Source organism: Abramis brama, assembly GCF_963993115.1.
Source record: "Abramis brama genome assembly, chromosome: 25".
Classification (NCBI taxonomy): domain Eukaryota; kingdom Metazoa; phylum Chordata; class Actinopteri; order Cypriniformes; family Leuciscidae; genus Abramis; species Abramis brama.
The window spans coordinates 13669348-13695371 of NC_139987.1; the positions used below are offsets into that span (position 1 = coordinate 13669348).

Consider the following 26024-nt stretch of genomic DNA (forward strand, 5'->3'; position numbering starts at 1 on the left):
GCTAGAGAGAAATAAGGCATGCTTACATGTTTTGGTGTTTCAACAATCTCATGGCAATTAAAAACATATTTTTATGATGGATTTTCATATTTAAAAAACAAAACTGTAATGTTTACCACCTTAGACTTAAAAGTAGCCATAAAATCACCCTTATTCACCTTTAAACTGTGCTAACTGCTAAGTGATTTTTTGCAAGTCAGAAAAAAGTTAGAGACCATAATAACTTTCGGTGACAGCAAGAAGCAGAAGTACAGATTTACTTGGTTTGAAAGGTCTGAAGCCCCATGATGAAACGGACCACAGCTGCTACAGTATGTTTTATGACCCGTTTGCTCTCGTAAAAACTCCTAATCACAGCAATCATCCCCATGTGCACGTGACGGTTGTGCACTGCCAGAGAGCCTTCTCCTTTCTGCAACTTGACACACACAGTCTGATCTTCCATAGAGGATCTGTCAGAAGTCCACAACTGATACAAGTCCAAAACTCACACAAATTATCCTATTTTATCTACTAGAATGTTCACTGTGTTTACAATAAAAATGTAAAATTTAAACTTTAAACCAATGGATGGATGAATGGATAAACCATCAGACAGACAGACAGACAGACAGACAGACAGACAGACAGATAGATAGGCTTCCATGTTATTGAAACTTGCCGGCCCAGAAAGTTAGTAAAGACAGTGTTTAAAATAGTCCATGTGACTACAGTGGCTCAACCATAAGTTTATCAAGCGACGAGAATACAGCGCAACGTCCTGAGCCTAAGTTCGAAAATATCTTAATTTGTGTTCTGAAGATGAACGAAAGTCTTACGGGGGTGGAACAACATGAGGGTGAGCAATTACTGACAGAATTTTCATTTTTGGGTGAACTAACCCTTTAATAATCATCTCTCTGGTTTATCACTTAAATTCCCATATTTCAACATGAATGCAGTGAAAAGAGTGTTTATTCAGTTCTCTTGCCAATGGCATATCAGCAGATGTACTTTTGACTTTCTTAGTTGGAGCCCATCTCTCAATACTGAAGCAGCCTAATGAAGGAGTTCTTGAACCCTGTAGGCATATCACTCCTCATCACCTCACTCCCTATATAAATCACTGTAAAACTACATGCTTACAGACATGACGACTTTATATCAGATATATGACTGGAGTCAAAGGCATGCCAACACACTTATGTCACGGACAGCATCTTGATAAACAGAAGGAGGTGCTTCTCAGCTCTATCATTCACATCACTGCCGATCTTGACACAAAGTTACTAATTAAATATCAGTGATATTGCACTCCATTAAGGGCATTTGTGGTAAATAGAAAAGTAATCATAATTGCTCAAAAATATAAATACATTAATTGTATTAAAAATATTAAATACAGTTGATTAGTTGAATTGGTCATAACAAATGTTTTTATATAAATAATATATTTTATTAGCCTGACGTTGTCACACTCAGATTCTAGTCAGAATATGAGTCTGATACTGCTCCATTGGGCTGTGATTAAGGGGCGTGTTTCAACCGAACCAGGAAATAAAATGCCTCTGCACTCAATTAGATAGACCCATAGACAGTATATAAACTGGACACAGCGACCCCATATAGGTTTCAACGGAGAAAAGTGAAGCAAATTAGAAGCTCTCACTTCCTGATGGCTGAGCGTACTGCTCAGACTCAAACTGAGCTTGACGACGTAGATGTGACGTGACCAACCTGTCTGTCTTCTAGTAGCTGTGCCAAGAGAAATCTGAATCATTCCCTTCCGAAACTTGCAGAGACGGAGAGTGTGAGTAGGAGGTGTCCATGAGCTAGGAGCAGGAGAAACTTTTGCTAAGTATTCTGATTAATTATTGTGTCATTTTGCCTCCACGTCCCCACGATTGCCCGCGAGCTTCTCCTCCTGTACATATGGTAATCTCTCTACTGTGCGACAGAGAGTCACGTGGTTATAACGCAATCGTTAGCCTATTTTTACAAAAACTGCTTCTACGGGGCCATAACGTAAGATACAAGGTAATGGAGCCTTTTATACATTGTCGTGTTTCTTTAGAAATAAATAATGGACAAATGGAGTCTTTAAACGCCTCAGATGTAAAGTTATTCGCTGTCAAAGTGACGCCAAAATGAATGGGAGTCAATGGAATGCTAACAGCAGGTGGGGGTCCGCTAATCAATGGCGGCGCCCGGAGAAGCTTCAATTTTTTACGAAACATTGGCCCCCTGGATAGACCTAGGCCTACAACCTTTATTTTACTGTCTATGCCTACAACCAATCAGAGCAACGGAGTAAGTGACGTGGGCCTATGTTCTTCATTCATCTTTCCGATCGACAAATGTCTTGATCGCGGTTCTCTGTTCCTCTTTTAAAATGAATGCGCTGTCGATATCTTCTATAACAGACACGATGGCGGAATCTACACATCTCAACTCTCCAGCGGCAGCCATCTTTGTTGTAAACAAATTCAACCCAAGCGCTCTTTGGTGACGTGGATGTTTACGTTACTGTTGATCATCTGTCCATCATCGTATAAAGCCCGTCCTGACAATTGGATTGGTCCGAACGGCTCTGGTTCGAGCATTGTTGCTTCACAACGGATCAAGTACAGACCGAACTTCCCGACCTCAAATCAAATTTGATTCTGGGCTGTAACTTCTAGTAGTGTGTAGTTATCCAAGCATCTCTCATCTCTCCAAACATGAGAAATTCTGTTCGTTATGCAGAAATGTCCCCATGCAAGAGCTCACATACATTATTACACAATAATAGAACACATATGTGAACCTGCAAGTTCAGCCACAATACACAAGACTTTCTCTGTGGCATTTGTGTGGAGAAAGAAATGTGTGGAGCCTTTTCTATTGTCCTTGAGTTAAGGTCAGTTGTTGTTGGCTTGCTAAGATCACTAGTCAGTATGACACTTGCACAAAGAACTGTTAAAGGAAATGTGCTGAAAGCTGGCAACATGTCAACATGTGCTTCTTTTACTCTGCAGTGTTAGTTTTTGCATTCACTTCATGTCATTTTTGACATGCTATGTATCTATAAATGAGAACACAAAGGGATTAACGTGTTTAGCTCACAGTAAACTCAAGATGGATAGCAAATCATCATGACTTTTCAATAAAATCACAAGTAGAGTTCTTTTAAAATGAAATTGTTTTATTTATTTATTTTAGCTACATTGAGGCTTATTTCAATGTGATGATTTTAATTTGAACAATTGAAAAGTCTTGTCTGTTTAAAAAAAGAGTTTTAAGTGAATAAATTCATAAAAATCAATTATAGCTGAATGATGGACAGTTAAAAGCTGAATAATTTAAAGTAAACACAAAAGCCAAAGCTTTGCTGATCCTGATCAGATAAAAACGCATTCAAGTGTCGGAATGCAAGCACCATAAAATATAATGTGCACGACAAGCTCAATGACAAGGCTCATACAGTATATATTCAAAGAAACAATATAAACAGCTGGAAAAAAAGGAGCAAAGTCTCTCTTTATAACCACCACCATTTCAAGTACCCCTTATCTGAGTTGAAGTGGGGTGTTTGCCACACAGATCCAAGATATTACTGCGCTGGTTTGTAATGTGTAAACATTCCATGCGGTTTGTAGCAAAAGTGTATTTTCAGGACAAACACACTGTTCTACAACACTGTCTTTCAATTAAGCTGGATCTCCAAGTACAGTGAGCGTCCATTCATCTCATTTTTTTGGTTTGGACTGATGCCTGACCAGTCTCACTCTTCGTCTTGATCCTGTGTTTTAGTCCACAAACAAACACACACACACACACACACACACACACACATATAAAAGTTAATCTACACATCTATGGTTAATTTTCCTCTTTGTCTATGGATTATGACAAAGTTGGGTTTGAAAAAAAAATAGGTGCTAAAACTATTTTGAAGTATTTTAAATCTTAATCGGTATAAAAAGAGCAACACAATGACTTCAAGAACACATCAGATGTTAATGAACTGAAATGCATACCTTGTGGTTGTCTGATGGCGGCTCGTTTTTTAAAGCGCCCCTCTGAAGGAAAAAAAAAAATCAATTAAACTTTCGCCATCAGATCCTTCTTCATATCAATCGCACCGAGCTATGAAGCCACTAACCCTTGATGATTCTGGTGATTCTCTCAGTTTCTGATTCAAAGAGTTCTGGATTGTCCTTCAAAGATACAATCTTTGAGATATCTGGTACTAAAAGAGGCATACAATTAAATTTAGTAAATATTCAAATAGGTAATATTATTACACTCAATCATTAAAGGGTTCTGTCAGGCACTTCATATATAGAACCTTCTCAATATGGGATCATTTTATAGATTTAGGTTTGGTTGATTTTTTATTTTAATTACATTTTATGAATTAAACAGCCTGTAAACATACTTTATCGCTAGAAATTTTTTAAATAACCCATTAAACATTAAAGACCCACTCCGATGAAAATCATGTTTTTCTAGGTGTTAACATGTTCTTGTGGCATTTTTCTGATGTTAGAGGACATATCTTGAGAAAAATAAGTTCAAAGTTGTATTTCTGAGTATTTCTGCATTCAAATGGCTGTGAATCAGTAGCAGACGCTAAAATGCCAGCTAAAATAGACTGGAGTTGTGACGTAGTAACTCCACTGGGCGGTGCCACAAGCTCATACTCCCCTCCGCCCCCGCCCCCGCCCGCGTGGCTCAGGTTCTGAGGAGTAGAGAAGACGATGGCGGATCAACACCTATGTGCGGTAGCGGGTTGCAATGCTAACTGTACGTTCACACCGCCGCCGACTTGAGCGGCAAAGAAGCTCTGGCCGCCCTGTCAAGGACGCTTGTCAAAAAGTACGAGGAAGCTTGTTGACGCTTTGGCCGCTCTGACGTAGCAGCATTCTATGTTCGACCATGGGAGAAGAGAAGTGTCACACCATGAAAAGTAAACAAAATAAACAAGCAATACATTGACACTAGAAACCTTTTATAATGACAGCATTTGTATAACCGTTTTGGTCACATTATTATTTATTATTATTAATAGTGAGTGCGCGCGCGCGGCCGAGGCTCTCTCTCTCTCTCTCTCTCTGCGTTCTTATATGCCCTGTCAAGCGCGCCCTGTTAAACTGGCAGGACTTAAAAACACATGCAAATGATAAACTTTCACTCTGATGGTTAAACTGCAATTAATCCGATAATGATAGGAAACCCAGCAACGGCGATGATCAGATTCTCCTCCGTTTTCTCGGAAGCTCAAGTCGGCGGCGGCGTGAACGAGGGGGAGGGTCGTCTCCGTGCCAACGGCTCCGCCCACAACGCAGAGGCGAATTGCTAATGAGCTACTGCCGCTCTGCTGAAGCAAAGTCCCAGAAAACGGCACAGGTTTTGTGATTTTGGCTAAAAACGGCATAATCATCATTTAAAGACCACTGAGAATGTTTAAAAATAGCTCAAAATATGATCGGAGTGGGACTTTAAAGTATTATGCCATGACATTTCTCCTTATACAGAACCTTTTTGGCATAAAGTGTTCTTTAAAATTAAGCGAAGAACTGTAAGGTTCTATATTAAACCTAATTGAACCTTTTTTCTAACCGTGTAAAGTTATTGAAACTGATATTTAAATTCTGGCTGATTGTGATAAGCCAATAATTGTCATGTTATAATAATCAAATTCTTTCACTTTAAACATCACAGCTGAATTTAGGCATCAAAACATTATAAAGTACAGCATTAAACAATGACATTTTAAGAGTTGATAAAGATATCTTAGTGTTAATTAATTAGTGTTTTTAAAGATTGTAAAAGTAGGGGAAATTAGTATGCATAATTACATATCAAATATCAACTGTCCATTTAATTTAAAAAAACTACAACAAAAAAATCTCTAATATCAGAAGTGTAAAGATCATATCTTACCTTCAATGATCTGCGGTTCTGGTTTAATTACTCTGGTAATAGTGGTTTCCCCTGGTGCACCTTTGAGCACAAAAAGATGAACATTTGATTTGGTTCAAATTTTAAAACCACATATTATGTCTATGTATTTATGTATTACGTCTCACCTTCAGTGATTTGAGACTCTTTCTTGATTACTCTGGTAAAGGTGGTGATCTCTGGTTCGCCTTCAAGCAAAAAGAGAAGTCTATGACACAAACATCTGGGCAAATCCTATATCATATCATCATTTGCTTTATTAGGTCTTACTTTCAACAACCCGGGGCTCTGGTTTGATTACTCTAGTTATAGTGGTGATGCCTGATCCACCTTTGAGAACAAGGAGACATGAGAACAATGGATGAACAAACTTCTGGGCAAAAGTGAAACTAACCCTGAGCCAAATCAGTGAGTAATAGTCAATAATGAAAGCTTTAATCTTACTTTAACTGTACTGCTTAAAGATTCTGGAGTAAAACCATTCTTTCTTTTAGCTAAATCATAAGTGTGATCTTGCCAAAAATGAATGAAAACCATAAGGTAGGAACTTAAACCAAAAGCATCTGGAGTAGAGCCATATGTGTGAGCCATGGGAAAACCAACGGAGCTTTATTCTATTACGTAACTAGGGATTGTAATCCATGGGCATAAAATTAGACAGACAAACAAATATTAAACATTACTACACAAGAATGAATCACCGAGTTCACAGCTGTTCTCAATAAAAACGTCAAGCTCTTTAGGAAGCTACAAAAGAGTCTTAAAGATTGCAAGCCTTTCAAAATCATAAATCAAATTAATGTTTGGATCAATGGCATAAAAAAATTAAAAAACAATATGGGAAAGAATCATTGATCATTACATATGCCAAGGATTACGGGAAAAAGTGTTTGGCAGCAGAGAAAGATATCTGAAAAAATTGTGATTTGTTGTGATTGTCTCTTGGGTCAAGTGTAAATGGCTCACTGATTTAAGTTTGATTTGTTCAAAATACATTAACCTTTAAATACAAGTACCAAGGTCAGTGTTATTGTTGACTAAAATCAAAACTATTAAAAATAATTTGCATTAGTTGATATAAAGATGAAATAAAATAAACTATTAATATTAGATTAACAATTTTTAAATGTTGACTGGCAACTATCTAAAATAAAATAAAATACTAAAACTAAAATTTAAATGAAAACTGAAAATATAAAAATAAAAGCTAATTAAAAATACTTTAATAGCACATAAATAATATGTCATGTTCTAAAATGCAGTTAATATCAGATAAAGGGATGCTTTTACCATTCAGCAACATTGCGGCCAGGATATGGGCTTTTTTTTGTTAATATAATCCATAACTCAATTAAAACTCTCTTAGACCAACCTCCCTGAGTGATTGTGTCAGTGATTTGTCTGATGTCGTCCTCTCGGAGCATGTGTACGTCACCATCCTGAAACGTCTGAAGCTTGGTTATATCTACAACATATAAAGTGATAATATTTGACATGGCTGTGCCACAAGAATCCTTTCAATGTTGTATCAGACAGAATAGGACAAACAACTTTGTTTACAGCCACTCTGAACCAAACTGAATTGTTTAAGTACGAGTAACTTGTTTTGAGAACAGACTTGAACATGCTGAGTGTCTCTTTCTAATCCAGTTCTTACTACACTAGAATCCTTTCTCAAATGTATAAAACCAACTGGACATTTTAACTCTTAACAACTTGGCCAAATAGGAATGTTGAACTATTCAACCAAATAAAACTGTTCAAATGAATGACCTTCACCCGTGATTCTCTTGATTTCTCCCTCAGAATCAATTTCACCATCAGATGAGGCACTGTGAGCTGAGCAAAAAGAATGAATGCAAAATCAATGTTACAAGAAAACAGTGTATTTTTAATCAAATTAACCTTGATACTTAATTTGAAGTTTGGACATACTCTCAATGAGCCTTGTGTCCTTTGAAACAGACGGCTTTCCTTGAACCACTCGTGTAACTTTGGTTAAACTTGGTTCTCCAACCACTCTTGTAACTTTGGTGATGCTTGGTTCACCTTCGACCACTCTTGTAACTTTGGTTAAACTTGGTTCTCCTTCAACCACTCTTGTAACTTTGGTTAAACTTGGTTCTCCTTCAACCACTCTTGTAACTTTGGTTAAACTTGGTTCTCCTCCAACCACTCTTGTAACTTTGGTGATGCTTGGTTCACCTTCAACCACTCTTGTAACTTTGGTTAAACCTGGTTCTCCTCCAACCACTCTTGTAACTTTGGTGATGCTTGGTTCTCCTCCAACCACTCTTGTAACTTTGGTTAAACTTGGTTCTCCTTCAACCACTCTTGTAACTTTGGTTAAACCTGGTTCTCCTCCAACCACTCTTGTAACTTTGGTGATGCTTGGTTCACCTTCAACCACTCTTGTAACTTTGATGGGCTCATGCTCAATGACCCTGGTGACCTTGATCTCGGAACCTGTGGGAAAGGTACAGATCCTGTCAGGTGTCATGTCAAATAATAGTGGTCATGATATTTTCAACAATGTTCTCAGTAGTTGTGAAAAACAAATTATTCAGAGACATTTTCCTTTCTTGGAATAAAGTACGACTGTCTTTTTAGATACTTTTAAGTTAAAGTTAGTGTGGCAAGCAGGGAGGGCCCGAGAGCCGAGAGAACGGATCCTTGAGTGACTCACGGAGAAGCTCCAGATGCATAAAAGGAGGAGAGATGACAGTGAAGGACGAGAGAGGACCAAGCCTGGACTTTAAGTTGTGTTTTGTTTATGTAGGTGCGGCAGTCGTTCGTGAGGGGCTGCCGCTTTACTTTCGTTTTGTGTTTGTTTATTTTGATATTAAAGTATGTTGCTCGTTTGCCTGTTCCGGCCTCCTTCTTCCCTGAATTACTAACCTTGCTACAGTCAGGTTTGCTTCCAATTGCAGCAAACTTGTTCTGAAATCTATTCGTGCATTTTGCCAAAGTGAAATAAATCACAAGTAAATTATCAAAGATGAGAATGGGAGTCAAAGCCAGTCATTAATAGTCACTGGAGCTTTCAGAGCTGTTAGTGAACACCACGTCGGCCTTTCTCTCTAGACACTGCAACAGGGGTCACGTTTCGTTCTACTGCTGGATTCATTAAACAAAAATCAGGATATTCTGCCAAAGACGAGATAAGACATTGTGCACATGTGGCTGTGGATCAGGATCCTGACTTTTTTTGATTGCAGGCTCAGCATAAGTGGTACTTTGTGATTTATGGTGGAACTCAAACACAGTGTGCACTGACTGTATATAAGAAACTGTAAAAAAATAAAATACTACATTACACACACACACACACACTACCGTTTAGGGTCGGTTTCATGTTTCAGTGATCAAGAAGTGTTGACTGGTAAGCAGTCAAGAAGTGTCTATATGAATTTTCTATTTTAGTATATTTTGTTGTGAATTATTGTGTAGTGTATTTCTGTGATGCAATGCTGCAATGCTGAATTTTCAGCATAATTACAGTCTTCAGTGTCACATAATCCTTCAGAAATCATTCTGATATACTGATTTAGTGCTCAAGAAACGTCTTATTTTTTTATCAATGTTAAAAACAGTTGTGCTGCTTAATACTTTTGTGGGAACAAAATATGATACACTTTTTTAGGATTCTTGATGAACAAAGTAAAAAAGCATTTATTTTAAATTGAAATCTTTTGTAACATTATTATTATAATTATCATGATCAATTCATTGTGCCCTTGCTTAATAAAAGCTTAATAAAATCTTATTATTATGGTTTGGTCACACTCAACATTTAATTCACTGATTAAACCATTTACTTTGTCGTTATAAAGGTTTCATTGTACTCTGTGTGGTTTTAAAGACTGATTGGAACCATGACAGATGCACAATTCGATAAATGAATGACATATGCGAATGTTTCCCTGTAACATCGACTTAAATTAAATTAAATTAAATTAAGCCGTACAAAGACTCCAAATGACTTGACTTTCATCAGTCACATCTGTATTTCATTTATAACTTGCTTTGTCATTAAAAGATCTTTCATGGAAAAAGTTTGTCTATCATTTACTAATAAGTAAGGGTCCCGCTACAGCTGTACCCTCGCAAAGGTTCCAGAGAATCTGGGGTTGAATCTGAGGTTCTAGATCTGGCCAGCCCTCAGAGGATTCATCAAGACTTGTGATTGTAAAGTAACACATAAAAGGCTTCAGAATTTTAGATGCTGTCAGTGTGTATACATTGGTTCAGCCAATGTCGGGCTGTTTTGACACATATTAGCTTTACAAAATTGTGGGACTATTTTTTTTTTTTTTAAGAAGAAAGGTAGCTCTGCTCTAGGTCGTAATTCTCGCAACCACTGCCAGTACCTAAGCTTTAATCAGTTTTTACCTTCACAAATACACATTTTAAGCCAAGTTTCCAATAGCTTCAATTCACATAAATTCCATTTAAAATGTTCTGAGCTTCGACATTCACTCCTACTCAACAGGAAGGTCTCCTGCCATGGTCTGAGGCGAAATCCTCTCTCTCTCTGTCTAGAATGGCTCTTTATCTGCTGTATCTGTCCAGTGACTGCCACAGGAGATGCCAGTGCTGGTTCAAGCCAACAAAACAACATGTTCTCGCTCTCCTCTGGGGCTCTATGATCAATCAGGTTTACTTGGAGTTGCATTTGAGGCGAAGTTGAGGCTTGTTGTTGTATTGAATAATAATTGAGTAAATGTATAATTGTACAAATATCTAAAAGAGCTTCTGGGAATAATTGGCTGGCAAAGAAGGGCTTGCCTGAGGAGCTCAGTATCACATATAAAATAAATGAATGTTTATGGATGTAGAAAGGGTGTGAGTGGATGGGAAAAAGAGTTGCCATTTAGTGAAATTAAATTAAATTAAATTCAAAAGTGAGGAAATAATGTTTTACCTTTCTCAATAACATGTGTAGTTGTAGTCCTCCCTGCAATGAGAAGCACAATATTCATTAATAAAAAGCATGTCAAATATAACCCATATGTCCTTGATGATGTTATGTGGAACTTAAAGAGAAATGAAATTGAGAGGGTTGAAACTGAACTTACTGATGAATGTAAGTGGAATCTCACGGTAGGTGAATCCAGATACAAACTATACACAAACCAAACCAAAAATAAATCAAATAAAAGCAACTGATAAAACAGGATGTGTGATTGTACTGCGATGTACTGGACTGTGATGGATCTGTTATATAATGTGAGTAAGTGTTCAGATATGATGTTTGTTCTGCTGTACCTTCAGCTGCATGTATTTGATGAGTCTCTTCAGCAGAATCAATATGTCTTCACTGCCAACTGGCAGATCTGTGAAATTCAGTAAAATCTTCTATTAAGCTCTAGGGACTGTTTCTTATGTTTCAGGAATTGTACAGTTATATAAGAGTTGTGAAATCAGGTTCATTGAATATGTAGTCGATCTATGCAATTGATTTTGACTTAATGCATGTAAAAGTCCCAGCAAACAATATCACATCTTAAAGATATTTGCATATAAACGCACATTCATTGCTTTTAATACTTTACCTTGTGGATATAATATAGTCTTCACTACATGGACCACTCCATTGGATGCCATAAGATCAGAATCTGGAACCTCCACTGAATTTACATGGATGGAGTTGTTAACCTGAGTATAAGGTGGTGTTAATCATTAAATTACTTTATTATTTTTTTTCATTAAAATTAGCATTGATTAGATGAGAGGAAAAAAATATATACAATTAATATTTCATAAAAATATGATACACACACATTACATTATATATATATATATCATAAAATAATATTAATAAAAAATATATAATAATAATAATGTGAGCCTAAGTGGGATAATCTTACAAAACCCTTTGAAACACTTCAACACATTTAGAAACATACAACAGCTGGACATTATATTAAGAAGTCACTTCCTAGCTTTTGCTCTTTTTGTGAGATATCTCTTGACTAAAAGTAAATTTACATTTACAGTGCTGATATCTGTTTTCAGTACAGGAAGTGTCTGGACATTATGAGACCTATTGTTCCAGCTTTTAGAGGGAGTTAGGATGGAGGCGTTGGAGGCTGAGATTTGAGCTCTGTTGATTTTGATTGATGGCAACAAACTGTCTGGAAGTTATGACCTTATCACTTAGCAATGCTCTAAATTCACACACAAAAGGCCCAATGCCATAGACCCTCGGCTCTACACAAACATACAAATAAAAAAGTTCATAGTCCTAATTTTGAGATGATGTATGTTTTTTTTTAATAATCAAGTCAGTTTTATACTCAATGTTAACATGCTGGTATGGTTTCCTGTAAAGGATTTACGTGAATGTTCTGGATTTGGTTCATGGAATTTCTGAGAACAGACACAGGAAATGTGTCCTGCGTCTAATTGCATTGTCTGACGATAATCGCATGTCAGGTCCTTCCCTCTCTTGTGCTACAAAAACATTAGTATTGGCTCAAATTCAATAGTCACTCTTTCCGAGTCAAACAGTTTTATTACTGGGTGTGCAAAGGCCTTTAAACATTAATCATGTAACTGGAAAAGCTAATTATAGAATTTTTTTCTCATGATCACTGTTGGGAAAAAGCTGCCATTTGAGGAAATCTCTGTGTTTTCACTGATTACGGTGTTTAATCAGATAGACTTGGCTTGTTAGTCGCTAAAAACCACGACTGGTAGAGATCCTATCAATGTACTTACAGACTGCACTTGAAGGTTGTTGCCCTGTATGGTCTTGAGAAGATTAGTCACTCCACCCTCCAGTCCTCCATTAATAAAGACGCCATTGCTAAAATGGTAGAGCAGGATTGCCCTGAGCGTGTTGATGTCACCTGGATAAGAGAATAGTCACTGGTCACCTGTGAGGTAGCAGACCAAGCTAATGTTGGACATGTTAGAGGGAAAATTGTTTACTTTTTAAAAGAGTGATGTCTTCCTCTGTGAGGGTGCCAAAGGAGGCATCGATAGGAGCAAAGAGTGTGTACGATCCCTCCTGCTTCAGCAGGTCTGTCAATCCAGCACTCTCCATCAGAGACAGGAAGATTCTGGAACAGATCAGCCAGTTGATAAATCACATGGACTTAAGAAATATTTTTAATAGAATTCTATACTTTAAAAAATGTGTATAGATTAATAAAATAGTAATCGTTTCACATCACGATGATAATCTCACTTGAATCGTCCATCTTTAAAGAGCAGCTCATAGATGGTCGCCTCGGGTGGCTGGATCAGGGACCTCATGAGATGAAGGACTCCATTACTGCCTTCTCTGCTGCCTCTGACCATACATGCATTCTCAATACACACAGCCTAAAAAACACACACAAGGAGGAGAATGAAATGATAGTTGTGCTTTGGACATTTTACAGTGCATTGAGAAACAATATAGTCAGACAAGGAGGAATTTCAGGTCTACAAACTTACCTGAAGCAAATATACAAGTGTATAAAACTTAACTGCCAAAGACCAGAGCAATAAAGCATATAAAAAGTGGTTGTTTACACAGTAATTGTTTGCAGGTCCTCAAACTTTCTCTAAGTCTCTTTCTCTAAGACAAAAACATTATGAGTCCTTGTCTCTCACCGTGCGATAAATAAAGACTCTGAGCAGTTTTCCTCCAAGGGTCTCGAGCAGCTGGCCGTTGTAGAGTTCATTCAGAGAGACCTTGAATCTCAGGATGTGGTTTTCCAGAATAGTCTTCAGGAGACGCTGATCCATGGACATTACCTCATCTGCATGACATTTGATGAGGAGACATTTGAAGTTATTCTGACATTTTAACCAGGACTGAGTGGAATTCAGAAGTGTAACTATATTAAACCCAAACTGAAGATCATACATACATACATATTGTATGTATGTACAGTATGTATCTATATATATATATATATATATATATATATATATATATCCATCCATCCATCTTCTACCGCTTATCCGGGGCCGGGTCGCGGGGGCAGCAGTCTAAGCAGGGATGCCCAGACGTCCCTCTCCCTAGACACTTCCTCCAGCTCTTCCGGGGGGACACCGAGGCGTTCCCAGGCCAGCCGGGAGACATAGTCTCTCCAGCGTGTCCTAGGTCTTCCCCGGGGTCTCCTCCCGGTGGGACATGCCCGGAACACCTTCCCGGGAAGGCGTCCAGGAGGCATCCGGAAAAGATGCCCGAGCCACCTCAACTGACCCCTCTCGATGTGGAGGAGCAGCGGCTCTACTCTGAGCTCCTCCCGAGTGACCGAGCTTCTCACCCTATCTCTAAGGGATCGCCCAGCCACCCTGCGGAGAAAGCTCATTTCGGCCGCTTGTATCCGGGATCTTGTCCTTTCGGTCATGACCCACAGCTCATGACCATAGGTGAGAGTAGGAACGTAGATTGACTGGTAAATCGAGAGCTTCGCCTTGCGGCTCAGCTCCTTCTTCACCACGACAGACCGGTACAGGGACCGCATTACTGCAGAAGCTGCACCGATCCGCCTGTCAATCTCCCGTTCCATCCTTCCCTCACTCGTGAACAAGACCCCAAGATACTTGAACTCCTCCACTTGAGGCAGGAGCTCTCCACCAACCTGAAGCGGGCAAACCACCCTTTTCCGACTGAGAACCATGGCCTCGGACTTGGAGGTGCTGATTTTCATCCCAGCCGCTTCACACTCGGCTGCAAACCGTCCCAGTGCATGCTGGAGGTCCTGGTCTGATGAGGCCAACACGACCACATCATCCGCAAAGAGCAGAGATGAAATCGTGTGGTCCCCAAACCCGACCCCCTCCGGCCCCTGGCTGCGCCTAGAAATTCTGTCCATAAAAATTATGAACAGAACCGGCGACAAAGGGCAGCCCTGCCGGAGTCCAACACGCACCGGGAACAAGTCTGACTTACTGCTGGCAATACGAACCAAGCTCCTGCTCCGGTCGTACAGGGACCGGATAGCCCTTAGCAAAGGGCCCCGGACCCCATACTCCCGGAGCACCCTCCACAGGCCGCCGCGAGGGACACAGTCGAATGCCTTCTCCAAATCCACAAAGCACATGTAGATTGGTTGGGCAAACTCCCATGAGCCCTCCAGCACCCTGTAGAGGGTATAGAGCTGGTCCAGTGTTCCACGACCGGGACGAAAACCACATATATATATATATAGGCTATATATATATATATATACATACAGACACATTCTACATATTTTACATTAATAAAGTTTATCCGGGTATTTTCTATAAGAAAAAGAAAGGAAAAACAGACTCCTATCTCTGCAGAAACATCCTGTATTTTGCTCACCGGAGAAGGCTCCATTCAGTGGGGCGAGAAGAGTATACTCAGTCTCAGGCTGCATGGCTGCGGAGAGGCCGAGCCCGGACACCATGTCACCAAAGATGCTCTGAGATTTGCTCACAAGCTCAATCACCTGCTTGGCTGCAAGACATATAAAAGATACACACTAAACTTCAGATTGAGATTTAGATATTATATTAGCATCAATAAAGTTGTATATTTTAATATCTGTTGATGTATGACATGTGGGGGTGATTTTTTTTGGGAGCGTTAACCCTTTAAGATCAAATAATGTCAGGTTAAACACAGTGGGCATGTACAGAGTCTCACCCGAGTCAGGCATGAGCACCTGGTCGATCAAATGAATGACCCCATTGCTGGTGACAATGTCCTTCTTCAGCACCATCTTGATACCATTGACCGTAAGGCTCTCGCCATCACATCCGATCTCAATATTACTGCCCTCAAGAGTCCCGTAGATGGAGCCTGCCATAATGGCCTCAGAGCACTGCACTGAGTTCAGGAGGTGGTACTGCAAAAGGGCTTGGAAAAATAACCAGAAAGAGAGAGATTAAGAAAGGATTGAAAGATAAACAGTGTGGTGACCTAAACTGTTGAAATGTCTTCATCTTCATAGTCCAGAAAGCTTTGGTCTACAGACCTCCAAAGACAATTAAAAACACAGAAGCTCATGTTGACCACTGGGACATACACCCAGTTCTTCCTTTGCGGGGGCAATCTGGTGGAGAGTTGAGACTCTTACATCAACTGTGATCTGTGATATGACTTTCCCAGCAGCTGAGCTTATTTCCTGCATCTGTTTAAGCAGTACACACGTGTGCATTTTGACAAGTTTAAGTGCTTCGCCAAACCAAAATCCAAATCAAAACCACCTTCATAAGACACTTAGGCACTATTCAAGATAGCCTTCTCTGAATCTACACTTTGTAACATGGACTACTGGATAACAGTCTGCTGTGGGGTCAACATCAATACTCAAGGGTGGCCACAAAGGGAAAAAACGGGAAACTTTAGAGCAGTGGTTTACAATTCCACTTGACAGCCTCAGCACACTTTCAAGGTCCCGCAAGATGATTAAAATGATATTTAAAAGAAAAGGTAAACTTTAAAATAAGCTAAAATAGATAAAATAAAGATCTTATCTGGCATTATTTTTATATTTAATTGTACATTATATTATATTTTAATTGATTTCCTCAACAACTGTCATTTTTATTAGGAACCATATATGGGATTTCTTAAAAGCGTGATTTCTATACCTAAAAAGTCAAGGAAATTAATAAAATCTTAAAAAGCTATTGGGAATTATTTAATGAATATAGAATTTTCTAGTTATTTCAAGCTCTAAAATGTTTATTGCGTAGAAATTAGAATTTCAAATTAAAATATTTGTGAGTAAATAATAATAATTATAAATCCCATAATCATAAACAACTGGAAAAATCATGTAAATTTACTGGTCATAAAATGTGTTAACCCTGAATTACACTCAGTACTTGAAACTTGAGGAATTTTTTTGAGTAGTTTGATTTTTTCCTATATGCTATTGGCCAGAACCCTGATGTCTGATCTGCTTTAATGATTTGTGTTTTGCACACTGCATTTGTACCACATCAGTATAGGTTCTATAGCTAGGTATAGGCAGTATAGGTAGTCTCAGAAGAAATTCATGTTAACATCAAAGCTAGACTTTGCTTTGAATAAAGGTCTCTACGTTATTTTCTTTTAACACTTTTCCTTTAATGATAATCTAATCTAAAAGGTCACACAGATTAGATTAGTTGTAAATAGACCCTTTTCATAACCAATATTTGTGGCCTTTTTTTTGTGAAACTGTGTCGTGGGGAAAACAGACAGACATTTGTCTGTTACAACACTTAAAATGGTCTGACCACAAAATACCTAATCTTTTTCACCAAAATCCGATGAAGTATTATTCAACATTTAAGCATTTCCCATCCTGTTAGACTTCTTGACCAAACTTGATTTTGGATCCCTGCGGTCAGATCTGCTGTTTGCCCGCCGTCTGAGAATGTGGCATTGTTTGAATTGGACTACATTTGTGGAGTTTACTTAAAACATGAGGCTGCTAGTCTTTCAAATCTTTGAGGGTGATTATTTCATTCTGTTCATGTTTTGTGTGCACATACACTACCGTTCAAAAGTTTGAAAGAAGTCTTTTCTGCTCACCAAGGCTGCATTTATTTGATCAAATATAAAGTAAAAACTGTAATATTGTAAAAATGTTTTAAAATGCTATTTATTCCTGTGTCGCAAAATACAGTAAAAACACTAATACTGTGAAATATGATTACAATTCAAAATAAGTGTTTTCTATTTTAATGTATTTTAAAATGTAATTTCTTCAGCATCATTACTCCAGTCAGAAATCATTCAAATATGCTGATTTGGTGCTCAAGAATAATTTCTTATTATTATCAAAACAGTTGTGCTTCTTAATATTGTTGTGGGAAATGGATTCTTTGATGAATAGAAAGTTAGAAAACAGCATTTATTATTTGTAAATGTGTTTACTGTGACTTTTGATAAATTTAATGCATCCTTGCTGAATAAAATAATTAAATTCTTTCAAAAAGAAAATATTACTGACCACAAACTTTTAAAAAGGAAGTGTACTATGTGATAAAGACTTTAAAACCACATTAGCAGTATAACCTCTAGCTTTGTAGTGCATCAAGACTACAACCCCTTGAAAACACTTGAAAACAGAAATAAATAATGTTCTGTGGTTCTGGTCTACTACAATATATAGTAAGTAATATGTTTACCTTGAAGTACAGTTGGGTCACTCATAAGTCTCTCCAGGACGTCGCTGTTTAGTTTATCAAAGGCATCGTTGGTTGGAGCAAAAAGTGTGTAGTGTCCGGGCTCTCCCAGTTGGTTCTGGAGACCCGAATTCACAGCAACTGTCTATAAAAGACGTCAAACAAGATGTTTGTATAAACTTGACTCTCAGATGCCCCTGCTGAAGAATAATTTTTCATCTGTAATGGTTCCTATCAAAAGGTTCAGAAAGCCTCCAAGGATTTTTAGTTATATTAATTTACAGAGTAGCACAGTCATAATAACACATACGTTCAGTGTAGTCAGATCATCATTGTTTTCGATCACATCCTTTATCGTTTGGGTTATGGCGCTGATGACCCGATCAATGACATGCACAACTCCATTAGTGGCAACCTGGTTGCCGTGAATAATACGGGCACAGTTCACAGTGACAACCTGTAAACCATTGAAACAGATCAGTTTAGTGACTTTACACTGAAGTGAAAGGGATAGTTCAACCAAAAATGAAAATTATGTCATAATTTACTTTTCCTCATGTCGTTCCAAACCTGTACAACTTTATTTCTTCTTTGGAACACAAAAAAAAAAGATAATGTTTTTTAGGGTTTTTTTTCACTTGACTTATAGTGAAAGTCAATGGGGTCCAATCAAGGTTGTTTTGGACCCCATTGACTTGCATTGTATGCACACAAATTGTTGAAGTCTTCTTTAAAATATCTTCGTTTTTTTCACAGAAGAAAGAAAGTAATGCAGGTTTGAAACGACATGAGGATGACTATATGATGGCAGGATCTTCAAAGAGCATTTCATAACAGTTTGGCAATTGTTAAAGGGATAATTCACCCAAAAATGTCACCCTCAAGTTGTTCCAAACCCGTAATACAGTAGTTTCTTTCTTCTGTTGAACACAAAAGAAGATATTTGAAAGAATGTTGGTAACCAAATAGTTGACAGTAGCCATAACTTCCATAGTAGGAAAAAAAATACTATGGAAGTCAATGGCTACCATCAACTGTTTGGTTACCAACATTCTTCAAAATATCTTCTTTTGTGTTCAGCAGAAGAATGAAATTCATACAGGTTTGGAACAACTTGAGGATAAGTAAGTGATGACAGAATTTTCATTTTTGGGTGAACTATCCCTTTAACTAAAACTAAAAACAATTAAAAAATATTTTTTGTTAACTGAAATAAAGCAGAAATAAAATTTTACAAGAAATAATAAAAAAAAAAAAAAAACTACATAAAAATTAAAATTAAAATAAATTAGCTAAGCTAAATAAAAAATACTAAAAAACTATAATAATGACAAAAGCACAAAACAAAGTTACTAAATGTTATACTAATATCAAAATGAAAGTTAATTCAAAATATGAATAATAGTATATAAATAATACTAAAAAAGCCTATACTGTACACAGTTTCACACACACAGTAAATTTGAAGAAAAGAGAAACATACTCCATTCGAGTAGTGATTGATATAGAGGCCTTGTTTGTTATACATGGAGTTCAAGGTCATATCATTCTTCAGGTCCTTAGTGAGAAGCCGTTTGTTGACCATGTGATAGTGGAGTGCATTGTAAAGCTCAGTGTTTCCACTGACCATGGCAGCTTTCAATGCCTGCAAATATACAGAAATGACGTTAAAATGTAATAACTTTGCTCTGGGAAAAAAAAGTTAGAAGAAAACGACAGCATGATGACATATTCCTCAATTTATTTCTTTTTAATAAGTTCCATTCAGTGCTCCAAGTGTGCTTATTAATAACGCATACATTTGATAACCGAATTAAACATAGCATGCAAATACTGCGGCTCGAATGAAGCAGAACATGGCCTGGAATGCGACTCACAGGATCTAACTCTTCCCAGGCATCGTCACTGGGCGCAAACATTGTGTAAGATCCTGCTCCCTCGATTTCTTCCCTCAGTTTGGATTGGTCAGCGTATCGCTGGGTGATCTTGGCTTTCACCAGATCCAGGGTGCCATAAACACTGTCGATAGGGGCCACTGGGTGTGGAGTGAAATTTACAGGAAATAAGCAGAAAAAGTTGCATGCACAGTTTCTATCAAATAAATAGATTCAGTATATAGTTACAATACAGCATATAATCCAAAGTCAGATGATGTAAGCCTCGAGTCCACGTTCAAGACAAGCTGTGGCTCATTAATCTCATGTCTAAATACAGCCAGCTGGGTCTGGGGTTTGTTTAGAGAACAAAAACTAATGTTCTCCTCCACTGAACTCATAGCCAATGAATAACCTGATATTTAATCTAAGTATGACCTTAAACTGAAGTTAAATGCATTATAATTGTTGGCGCAATCCAATATACCAATAAAAATAACCATATGTATTAACTTTTGACATGTGAATGTTAGGTTATTTGCACTACAAACATGATTGACACCTCAAATCGTGCTTCTTGGGTTTAACAATCATATAGCAACTTGCTAACAACCACTCAGACAGCAAACTCATAATCAAAAAATTAAACACTATGTAATATTCCTATTGATGGAATGAATGAATACAGACCTGCAGGGCAACCACGCTTCCCATCTAACTTCATATAACCTGGGCAGCACTCATATAATATCATCCTGCATGGAAAAAAGAGGGAAAAAAACAGTCAAATTTATGACATGTTTTTGGTATAGCATATTTAATATTTTTTTATTCTCTACCTAATTTGTTCCTTTGTTACAAAATGGAAGAATTGACCAGAAAACTCACAATAAATTATTTTAGCATGTCTACACAGATGTGTCTTTTTCATATAAAACATGTTTGTTCAACCATCTGGAGTTTTATCTGGATTTGTTTTTAATTTAGCATGGCCTTTTTCTCTACATTTTTGCAGTTTTTATAAATCAAAATGTGTCACAAACTGCTGGACTTAATATTCATGGTTACAAATAAGATGAACATTTACATAATCCACTATAATTATATCAAGACTAAGAAAATACCAATGAAAAGACACTAAAATACCCTATCTATTCAAAGACAAAAAAATCGATATATTACAGACAACTATATAACTTCTCCTCAGAATATATGTTCTATGACGGTAGGTTCCACAGTATTACCTCATCTGCAAATCCTCAAATATTTGACAACATAAGAGGGCAACGACCCAAATCTGAGCCAGGCCTGGCAGAGAAAGTATATTGTCTGAAATGTGTGAGGTCACTTGCCTTTAGGCTGTTTTGACAGAATAATGATTGATGTTCATTTTTGACAAATAACTTCAACTGGTATTCTTTAGTATATCTGGCATGCAGTGGGGAAACATGTGAAGCGTTCCAGTGGTTTCTTGAACACTTCAAGAGCGTACAGCTTGATATGTGCTCTCAGGGGAAATTTTATCGCTCAGGGGGGGCTCAAGTCTCAGTTCCGTTTTAGATACTTTTCATTAACTTCCTAAGGGAATTTAAAACTTGATGCAAATTTAGATAGTAGCAGACATATACAATTATGGGATGTTTTGCTAAAACATCTTTTGTTATGTTTTGCTTTTTTTGGTTATGCAAACTTTAAGGGAACATTCAATTGTATCATTTTGCAAACATTACTTTTGAAAGTTGTCTGAATGTTCTGAAACAAGCAGTAACATTTAAAAACATTCTGAGAACGTTCCCTGTTAGCTGGGATGTATGTGATAATGAAAACTCTTTTACAAATTCCTGATTTCAAATTTAAATCTTTTAATGCAAAACTTTTTAGCACAATCTCTTCTGAAACTCAAGAGGAGACACATTTGGTACATTTAAAGCCTTTTCGTCATGAAAAAATAAATAAAATCTGTATATATATATATATATTTTTTTTTTTTTTTTTTTTTTTATTATATATATATATATATATATATATAAATTTTATTACAATATATATATATATTAATTTTATTATAATATATATATATATATATATATATATATATTTTTTTTTTTTTTTTTCATACTGTGGAAGTCAGTGGTGTCCATCAACTGTTTGGTTACCCATATTCTTCAAAATATCTTCTTTTGTGTTCAGCAAAAGAAAGAAATTTAAACATGTTTGGAACAACTTGAGGGTGAGTAAATGATGACCGAATTTTCATTTTGGGGTGAACTATCCCTTTAAGAGTAAATAATAATTTGAATCTTAGCACTTGCCTAAAAGCTAAAAGTTCTAACCTTGTATTAAAAAAGAGGCTTTCCAACAGCTGTCTGCAGATGGCGGGTATATAATTCTCCCATGACTAATGTCGTTACTCGCAGTTCTTAGCAAGAGATTTGTTTTTGAGAATTACCGTGCCATGCAGCCCTGCTGTTTGTCAGAGATGGTGGTAAACACACACCTGACACTGCACAGATTAAATTGCTCTTTTTTCTTTTGTTATCATCATGATAGTGTCTAGAGGCGCAGACTTTGCAGCTGTGGTGGAGTTCATCCACTGACACTGAACAATGTTCCCAGTGTCGATAAAGGAAGGAAAAAGGAAGCCAGCAGGATCCCTGAGAGAGGCCTGACTCAAACTTTCCCCTAGGCGCCCAGAGGAGAGACAGCAAGCTGGGCAGCTCCGGACCTACTGCTGCCCAGATTTTAGTCAGGGGGAACTGGGGGGAGACGCCAAGCAGGGGTGATTATTTTGTGCTTTTATTATTTACCTCCCAGTAGACACATTTAAAATTGCTTTCATATGTTTTCTACTGTGACCAGAGAGGCTGCAGCCATACTGTAAATCCAAGAGTAAAACAACACTGCAGGTGAGAAAAAGGATGACAATTGAGCTGTATCATAAATCTCACAGGACATTAATTAACATACGTAGGAGACTCTTTCTTTATAATTTAAAGAAAGAGTTCATTATTTGCTTTCTCTCTACCAAAATCAATGTATGTCTGATGACTACAGGCATGAAGAAGACTCAGTCATTTAGGTTCCTGGACATGCTGCTGCATGATTGAACACAGCCGAACACAAACACACACACACGTTATATTTTCATGTTTTATGGGGACATTCCATTGACATAATGATTTTATATTGTACAAACTGAATATTCTATCCCCTTACACTAACCCTACTACTAAACCTAACCTACCCATCACAGAAAACTTTCGTATGACATCCTACTTAGTATGATTTATAAGCTGTCTTCCTCATGGGGACCAAAAATGTCCCCACAAGGACAAGGATTTCAGATATTGCCATCTTTCTGGGGACATTTTATCATTATAATGAGTCTACCAGGCCACACACACACACATACTGTACACACAAAGTATATATATATACATATATACATACATATATATATATATGATTAAAAAGATACAATTTATGATTTTTGTATCATATAATTTATATATATATATATTTATATATATAATCAATTAGACATAAATGACAATATAAAAACAAATAACATGAACAATGAACACAAATGACCATCAACAATGATATATGCAGAGAGATAAGTAAAAAAAAAAACTAAAACAGAAATGACAGAAAAAAAAAGAAAAAGAAAAAAAAACTACAATCAAACACAGACTTTTCCTGAGGCCAAATGTTTTTCTCTGTTCTTTTACATATTGCAGATCTCTGCCAGTGGAAAGGCTGAGTTGAGCCTGAAAAGTTTAGCCAATTATAGTCACCAGTCCCTAAGGCTTCCATCGCAGCCTTACAGAGCCCAGAAACATGCTTACCTCATCCTCTCAGTGATGATGCAGTAAATTAGAGTGGCATTTGAGGAGAAAACGGAGAGAGAAACCACTGGAGCAACAATAAATATGTCAAGTCAGAGTAGCGCACATGAGCTGAGGTTCATCTGCCATAAACAAGTACAGTTAGATGCATTTGGCTGACAACTGTTCTATCATTCTGCTGAGAGCTGAGAGAAAGGCTCCAAAGTGTAATATGTTTTTTAATAATAAATCATCTCACTCTAGGAAGTATTTGGCCCAGCTTGTTTTGGCAAAAATCCAACTGTCTTGAATCCTTACTAATACAAAACAAACAAACAACAAAACTGATCTGTATGAAGTGTACAAAATAGTTTCAAGTGCTTCCGTTTCATTCACTATCCTTGAACACACCCTACAGCACAGAACAAGCCTAATCAATGTACCGGTAATCCATCACCTTTGTGACCCATCTTTACCCTGAGAACCACAGGCGCTGTTTCACGGCGACCTCTGATGAGATCACAGGCAGAAACCTGGCTAAAGCAGAGAGTGTCAGAGTGAAATGCGATGAATGACTTACGCCTTCTTGCCACAGATGGATTTCTTGTACCAGTTCCTGCATGTGCTGAAGTACTTTTTCTTCGTCCCCATGACCTGCTGTAAAGCGCACACATTGGGCCTGGAAGAAAAAGAGCGGAGGGAGCATGTGTGTTAAAAAAACCCCTCTTGGAATGGTTGATAACTGCAGACATGACAGACTCAGTTAGGCAGGTGATTATATAGAAGTCCTGACAAATTGCTTTAAAGAGCTGACTGAGCAAATTAAAAATGGCTTTTTAGTCTATTTATGTTTTAGGAATACATTTATGGTTAATGAATAAAATTAGATTCAAATATTCTCAATTTTTAAATGCCATGTTAATGATACACAGATTTCTGTCATTGTAAAGTGAATAAGTTTAGCAAAAAAAAAAAAATGTTTTGACAGAAATATTATATCATAAAAATATTTACATTTATACAAATATATCAATGTAACAAGTAATCTTTTAGATATCACAATATTTGTTTTCACAAGATATTATTTAAATGATTGTAGGTTCATACTGTATAACAAAAAATAACAATAAAAAATACACTGGGGGTCTGAGAATCCTATAAAATGCTTAATTTGTATTTCCTTATAATTCAATACATTGTATTTCCTTATAATTCAATACATTTTTGTCACATTACAAATATTTTGTCAGCATAATTTGAGAGAAAAGCTCACAAAAAAAGATTGTTTTTTGGTAGGTATATAAATTATGATATTAAATTAGTAATAAGAAAAAGTACAAAATAATTTTACGTATGTATCATACATATCATTGGTTGTTTTTTTGTGTGTTTTTTTAAAGGTTTAAATATAATTTTGAGTCCCAGCATTTTTAAAGTGGACTTAAATGTAAATTCTATGTTTGAAGACATTAACAACATTAACAAAATTAACCCCCTCTGTCCCAGTCAGCAAAGGTGAACTTTTAAAACAATCTTACCCTTCTTTCTTAGCCCTGATGCGACTGTGTGTGACTATCTTGTCATAGGCTGAAGACTCCACCTGGTCCAGGGAACTGAGTGCCAGGATGGTCAAGGTGGCCGTAAACAAGTACATCATACTGGAGAATCCCCTGCAGAAGGAATGGGAGCGAGCAACAGGGAACCAGCCTTTATATCACCCCTCCCCTTCTCTTTCTGTCTCAAACACACACAATGACAGAGATTAATACAGAGAATCAACCTGCTTCCTATGGATCCGCCCCCTCCATGAGAACCCTGCACGCCTAAGAAGGACCTTCCATATTTACAGAGACAGAAAGAGGAGAGTCAGAAGGTTTTACAATGGTATGACCAGACCATCTGGAAATGTTTAGGTGCATTACATATAAAACATCTACATTATATGCCAAATGTTTTAGACATGCTTTGTTCCTTTTAAAAACACATATTCTGCAATCATTACACATTGTTTTATCACTACAGCTTAATATTAATCTTATAAGTGACAGAAAAAGCTGTATCATTCATTTACACCATCGCTTACTCAGGTGCTCTGCAGGTTTGTCCTTAGAAACAAGATGTTCATTGTCTGCAGAATGCTACTGAGGGAATCAGATGAAAGGATAATGTCTAATCATACTGCAACTGTTCAATCTCCTGCCAGTTTCTTTATCATCGGGCTATTGTCCATATCTGGAATCTGTCGGTTTTAAGCTGGAGCTCTTGGTTCAGGCCTCAGGCGGTCCTTTGGACAAGTCAAAGCCAG

The 26024-nt window shown here is 37.2% G+C and overlaps 1 protein-coding gene across 2 annotated transcripts; it reads right to left on the bottom strand.

Moving 5' to 3' along the window:
* Nucleotides 1-3149: 3149 nt before the first annotated feature.
* Nucleotides 3150-25458, bottom strand: postna (periostin, osteoblast specific factor a). Of its 2 annotated transcripts, none has more exons than XM_084104872.1 (26): nucleotides 25258-25458; nucleotides 24300-24398; nucleotides 20583-20647; nucleotides 19896-20053; nucleotides 19502-19663; nucleotides 18329-18475; nucleotides 18022-18163; nucleotides 15542-15754; nucleotides 15218-15352; nucleotides 13531-13679; nucleotides 13121-13257; nucleotides 12862-12992; nucleotides 12649-12779; nucleotides 11481-11583; nucleotides 11194-11261; nucleotides 11004-11049; nucleotides 10850-10882; nucleotides 7861-8391; nucleotides 7705-7764; nucleotides 7298-7390; nucleotides 6196-6255; nucleotides 6054-6113; nucleotides 5908-5967; nucleotides 4124-4210; nucleotides 3999-4040; nucleotides 3150-3760 (listed from the first exon to the last, which is right to left on the bottom strand). In XM_084104872.1, the coding sequence occupies exons 1-26, from the start codon at nucleotides 25374-25376 to the stop codon at nucleotides 3708-3710; spliced, it is 3084 nt and encodes a 1027-aa protein (XP_083960998.1). In that variant the 5' UTR covers nucleotides 25377-25458; the 3' UTR covers nucleotides 3150-3707. The 2 variants fall into 2 exon arrangements, with proteins under 2 accessions (XP_083960998.1, XP_083960997.1); XM_084104871.1 differs by having other exon boundaries at nucleotides 7699-7764; nucleotides 25258-25455.
* Between the last annotated feature and the right edge of the window lie 566 nt (nucleotides 25459-26024).